Source organism: Emiliania huxleyi, assembly GCF_000372725.1.
Source record: "Emiliania huxleyi CCMP1516 unplaced genomic scaffold EMIHUscaffold_5, whole genome shotgun sequence".
Classification (NCBI taxonomy): Eukaryota; Haptophyta; order Isochrysidales; family Noelaerhabdaceae; genus Emiliania; species Emiliania huxleyi.
The window spans coordinates 223,087-229,086 of record NW_005198244.1 but is presented as its reverse complement, the minus strand read 5'-3'; the positions used below and the strand labels follow the sequence as shown (position 1 = coordinate 229,086).

Below are 6,000 nucleotides of genomic sequence, written 5' to 3'. Positions count from 1 at the left end.
GGGTCGCAGCTGCCTCTGCGCGTCCTGGGGATGTACCTTTGTCGCGCGCCGGAGATGACTCGACGCCGCTGAGATCGGAGATCAAGCTCTGACAGGTCGCACGTCGCTCCTTTGACGCCGACGTGACTCACCCGTGCAGATCACATCAGGACACGGTCTCGACGCGCTCGGTACGACGCCTGCGACCCGTCTCGGGTCAGGTGGCACGACGCTCATATCGCCTGCCAGCGCTGCCGTGCAGGTTGCCACGACGAGGTCGAGAACGCTTCTATACGCTCGCCGAGCCTTCCTTTCCATCCCATTAGGCAGCCTGGGAACGGTGGCGATCAGAGGCAAAGCCTACGAGGGGTGGTGGAACCACATGTCACGGCTACTGCCGGCTCGACCCCACGATAGCCTCCGGAGGCTGACTTTGAGGCACAATCATCGGACGATGTCGACGAGTTGGGTCGCTCTCGCGGTAGCCAGATGACCTCTCATACTAGGAGCATCGGCCATGGCCGCAGGGAGCGCGGGGGAGGGCGCTGGAAGCAACACGGAGCTCCGTTGGAGACGTTTTCAAGATTAGCGTGTCAGAGTGAAATGGCACTAGCCCTAACCGCCCCAATCGTTAACGTTATCGGCGGACATCGTTACCGACGAAGAGGCCCCGACGGACAGCTTCTTTAATTTTCAACGAAAGCACTCTCATTTTTCCAAAGCCCTCACAGGGCGCGGCCGCACCATGCTCACCGCCTTACCCGGCAGCAGCCCCTCCGATCGCCAGGCCGATTCCAGGGCCGTCAAACGTACGCGGCGACGCCGCGACGGCCAAACCACCGCCTTTCAGGGCCCTTCGAGATGCATCAGACAAGCAAATCGCGCAGCCGCTGTCCTTGCTCCTGGACAGCTGCGTTCTCTGGGTGCGCCTGCAACGCCGCTGTCGCCGCCTCGGGCGCGTGTGCAGTCACAGCACGCTGCCTCCGCGCCCGCGCCGCGGCGTCGGTGCCGCAGCACACGTTGGTCAGCGCCCGGCAACCCATTTCCTGCACCCCCGCCACCTGCCGGTGAGCCTGCATCGCCGCCACTGCCGCCTCGATCGCACCCGCAACTGCTGCGCGCTGCTTGCGTGCGAGCCCTGCGCCGTCCATGCCGGAGCACACGTTGACCAGCGCCACACAGCCTTGCTGTTCAACCCCCGCCACCTGCGGGTGAGCCTGCATCGCCGCCACCACCGCCTCGATCGCGCCCGCGTCTGCTGCGCGCTGCCTGCGTGCGCGCCCTGCGGCGTCGGTGCCGCAGCACACGTTGCGCAGCACCCTGCAGCCTTCTGCCTGCACCTCCGCCTCCTGCGGGTGAGCCTGCAGCGCCGCCACTACCACCTCGATCGCGCCCGCCTCTGCTGCGCGCTGTATGCGTGCGAGCCCCGTGGCGTCGGTGCCGGAGCACACGTTGACCAGCGCCGCACAGCCTTGCTGTTGCACGATCGCTACCTGCGGGTGAGCCTGCAGCGCCGCCACCACCGCCTCGATCGCGCCCGCGTCTGCTGCGCGCTGCCTGCGTGCGCGCCCTGCGTCGTCGTCGCCGGAGCACACGTTGGCAAGTGCCCCGCAGCCGTCCTCCTGCACCCCCGCCACCTGCGGGTGAGCCTGCAACGCCGCCACAACCGCCTGGATCGCGCCCGCGGCTGCTGCGCGCTGCTTGCGTGCGAGCCTTGCGGCGTCGGTGCCGCAGCACACGTTGCGCAGCGCCCCGCAGCCTTCCTCCTGCACTTCCGCCTCCTGCGGGTGGGCCTGCATCGCTGCCACAATCGCCTCGATCGCGCCCGCCTCCGCCGCCAGTTGCTCGTTCTGATCCTCCATGCACAGATTCGCCAAGCGCTTGCACGCCGCAGCAGCGACGCGGCTGACCGACACGTGCACGCGCAGCGTCGCCACCGCCGCCGCAACGTCCATCGCCTGCACCGCCGCATCGCTCGGCGGCGCGTCGTGCGGCGCGGCGCCAACGCGCTGCCGCACCCGCCGCCCTCCCTCCTCGCCGCCCTCGCCCGCCTCGCCCGCCTCCAGCGCCGCCATGCGCGACCGCAGCTGTGAGTTCTCCGTCCGCAGTTCCGCCACCTCGGTCTGCAGCGGCGCCATCTGGGCCTGCAGCCGCTCGTTCTCCGCACCCTGTGCCGCCACTTGGGCTCGCAGCGGCGCCATCATGCGCTGGCACACGGCGAAGGGGCACGTCGCCTCGTGCGCCGCCTTGTCTGCCAGCAGCCCCGACCACGCGCAACCAGCCTCCGCCGCAGGACACGCTCGCGGCCGCTGCGGGCAGTCTTGCTCGTGGGCGGAGACTTCGCCGCGCGTCGTCGCCAGCCCGCAGTGCGAACACGCCGCCGGCAGCGCCCCGATCCGCTCCTCGTGGCTTCGGCATCGAATCGCCTGGCTCAGCGGTCCGAGAGCCATGCGGCACTCGGGGCAGCGGCGCGGGGCTCGCAGGCTGGAGTCGCAGGAGGCGCAGAAGACGTGGCCCTCCCGGCACTGGTGCTGCGGCCCATCCTGCACCTCCAGGCAAACGGGGCACTCCAGGCGCTGGGCGGCCATTCAGAAAAAAGAAAGCATATTTCCTCGCGCCGTCCTCCCATCCCTCCCTTGGGTTGTCTGTTTTCTTTCTTTCTTTCTTTCTTTTTCGAGCAGACGCCCAAGGGTGGGCGACGAGGCATGACCATCCCATGACACTGCATGGACCACAGCACACTCACATAGATGGGCTCTGGTAGGAGGCTCCACACCACCTGACTCGCGTCGTGCCACCTGAAAGCCACAAAATGCCGGATTTTGCACGAGACACACGCGGAAAGCGCCACGTGCCTCCACGAGTCCTTTGCAGCTTTTTCAAAAAGGCAGGTGGCTTTAGCCACTTGCTCCATGAGTCCAAAACAGTCCAAAATGTGTATCGCGCGCCTTCCTTGCGGGGGGGGCGCGGAAAAGTGTGTATCGCGCGCCTTGCGGGGGGGGCGCGGAAAAGAGGAACCTCTTAGCGCCATCGCCACGGTGCTGCATGCAGCGCCGGGCGACGACGGCTTACCGCCTCCCGGTCCCCCTCGGCACACCTCCGCTGCTCAATGTTTGACGGCTCGAACCCGTGAAGCTTCCCCGTGCGCGGGTTACCCCGCACACGGGTCAGCCTGCCAGCCACGTATCCACGCAAGCGTGGTCCGCGTGCATGGCATACAGGCGTCCGCCAGACAGCGCAGAGGCTAGGCGACCGGGGAAGGACTAGCTCAAGGGCAACACAGCGTCACCAGCCGTTGGCGCGCAGAACGAGTCTGCACGGCCCCCCGGTTGGGACGAGTGCGCGACGCGGACGAACCGCTCAATGTGGCCGGCAGCTCGCGCTGCCGGCGGGGTTGGTTGGGGAGAACCGGCACGGGGATGGCCGGCCTCCCCGGAGGGGTCGCCCCCTGGAGGGGCCCCAAAGGGCCCCCCGGGGGGGCGGGGGCCCCCGCCCCGAGGGGCGGGGGCGGGTCCTTCCGTGTCGCTCCCCTCGTCGGGAGTGTCCGTCGGGATGGTGTTGTCCGCCCACTCGGCAGCGTTTGAGCCTCTGTCACCTTGCCTGCCGCGAGCAGCTAGCTCGTCGACGTAGTCGTTCCATTTGTTGCCGCTGTGACCCGCCACATGCCTCCACGTCACGGTGTGTTTGGCGCGAAGGCGTCGCCAGAGGGAACGAAGGCGCTCCGCTAGCTGTCTGTTCGTTTTGGGGGTCACCCTCCCCATCATGCACGCCGCCGCGTACTCGCTGTCGGTCCGCACTACTCCGCGTGAGCCCGCTCGTTGCGGTGACGAGGACAGGAGAGCCCGGAGGAGCTCGGCTAGGGCGGTTAGTTCCGCCGTGTTGTTGGTATGCCTGCGCGCGCCGAGGTAGGCTGGGTGCGCCGCCGAAGTGACAACTGGCCCGTAGCCCTCGCTCGCCAACGACGCGCCCCTATCGCCGATTGCGTCGCCCCCGATGAGTACTGTATAGGCCCACCCTGCTTTCCCTAGGTCTTCCGACCCGTCTGTGTATGCCACCCAGTCGGGCGGGCGTCGTTGCGCCTGCTCTGCCAGTTGCTGCTGTGGGCGAAGAACGACCCCTGGTGCCTCGACCATTAGTCTCAGCTTGACCCGGCATGCCCCCCCTTCACCCTGAGGCGCTACACAGAGGAGTGCGACTGTGCTCACCGCGCAGCCGTTTGCCGCCACCCCTCGGACAGATTCGAGCGTCTCGGGGAGCTCGCACTCACCTTCGCTGGAAAAGAATCCTGAGGCGAGCCACTCCGTCTCCCACTCCGCAACAGGCCCCTCCCCTGGCGACGGCTGCCAGCCCGGGATTCGGAGGCGAATCGCCTTCTCCTCGTCGAGAGCTCGGCGGCGGGTGTGGGCGTAAGTCCGGATTAGGGCTCGGCGCGCCTCGTTGTAGATCGTGTCAACTCGCACGTCCGGTGTGTCTTCCGGCGCGAGGAGGGCGTTCCGGTGGCGCCGTCGGACGATGCCTGCAAGTGTCTCAAGCATAATAACGCGAGTCGGCGTCGCCCCAATGCGCCCCTCAGCCATTTGTCCTCTGCCAGTGGTCAGACGGAACCCGGTGATGCAGAGGCGGCGGTATTCGTGGACTAGCTGCTCCCTCCCCATGCCCCGTACCTCCTCTAGCACGGCTTCATCCAGGGTCGTGCTTTCCAGGACTGCGCGGAGTACCGCCTCGAGGGTCAGTGTGGTGTATGGACATTCGAGGGCGAGGTGGCGTGTCGCCCTCGCTGTGTGTTTGTCGAGCTTCCGCATGAAGTGACGCGCCTCTTCCTTATTTCCAGCGCAGCTGCCGCTCAGTATGTGCGCCAACGACGCCTGTGGTGGCTCACTGTCTTCTTGTTTCCAGTCGTCCCAGTCTGTCAGTTCCCCGCGTCTCCTCCTTGCCTCGCGCGCCTCTTTTGTGGCCTCATCCCTAGCCGCCTTGCACGCTCTGCATCCCCAGAACGCACTTCTCGTGGCGGGGCCCCTCATTCCCCGTTTCTTTTCCCCCTCTAGAATACGCCTGTGGTGTGCCCCGTGTGGCACTGAGGGCCCAACTTGAGAAGCGTGCTTTTTTGGTTCGCGCGAAGGACCACCGCGAGCGACAGGTTAGGCAGAGGTTAGGGACCGATCGCCACCGCTCACGCCAGCGGACGGCCACCATCGGTGTTTTTGGCTTCGCCACCGTCCAAAGCGTGCGCAATGCGCTCGCCGACATCGAGCGAGCTCGCCTGTCCGACGAGCGGCTTTCTGTGCGGACGGCTTCTTGTGGCTCTCGTCGAGAGCGTTTTGCGTCCCGGCGGGTGTGAGAATGTGCCGTCTGATGTGTCACTGTGTACGTCACATCGGTCTTGATAACAAGCACGGTCGATCCGTCGAAGCGATACACTCGTCACGATCACGTTGGACGGCTTGCACGGAGCTCTGTGCCGGCACACAGGAAGAGCCGACGGCAAGAAGCTTAGGGTACCCCTAGGCTTAAAAGGGTGGGCCCTGGGGCGCCTGCGGCTTAAACGGCTTAAAACCTGCCATGGCAGGTTTTAAGAGCTGCTGGGCCGCCGATTCCTTAAACGGTCTTAAACGCTTAAACGGTGCGGGAGAGCTCCCGAGGTCGATGGTCCGGGAGGCTCCCCGGTAGACGCCGGAGGCCGGGAAGCTGGCTACAGTCAGCTGGCACGCGTCCCCTATGCGAGTATGGCTCCCGCCAGTGCACCAGACTTACAGATGTGTCTTCAGTGGCGGGTTCGTGCCTAATAACGGCAGTATTGGAGAAACCGGCGCGGAACCCAGCGACGCGTGCCGGTGAGGCCGATTTTCTTAAACGGACTTAAAAGAGGGGCCCCCCTGCCTGCAATCTCTTAAATGACAATTTGAGCCCCCAAACCTCCTCATTTCTTAAAAGGTCTTAAAACAATCCGGCCCTCAGAACCCTAGGGGTACCCTAAGGCAAGAAGAGCTCGATGGGGAGCGAGAATCGCCAAAGGTGCTCACG

At 65.7% G+C, this 6,000-nt stretch overlaps 1 protein-coding gene across 1 annotated transcript; it reads right to left on the bottom strand.

Moving 5' to 3' along the window:
* Positions 1–677: 677 nt before the first annotated feature.
* On the bottom strand, positions 678–2,145 carry EMIHUDRAFT_432481 (hypothetical protein). Its single transcript, XM_005766900.1, has one exon. It carries the CDS (start codon positions 2,115–2,117, stop codon positions 846–848), a length of 1,272 nt encoding a protein of 423 aa, XP_005766957.1. The 5' UTR covers positions 2,118–2,145; the 3' UTR covers positions 678–845.
* Positions 2,146–6,000: the final 3,855 nt, after the last annotated feature.

Coding starts and splice junctions, on each gene's coding strand:
- EMIHUDRAFT_432481 (XM_005766900.1), bottom strand. CDS start 2,117: ATGGCGCCGCTGCAGACCGAGGTGGCGGAACTGCGGACGGAGAACTCA.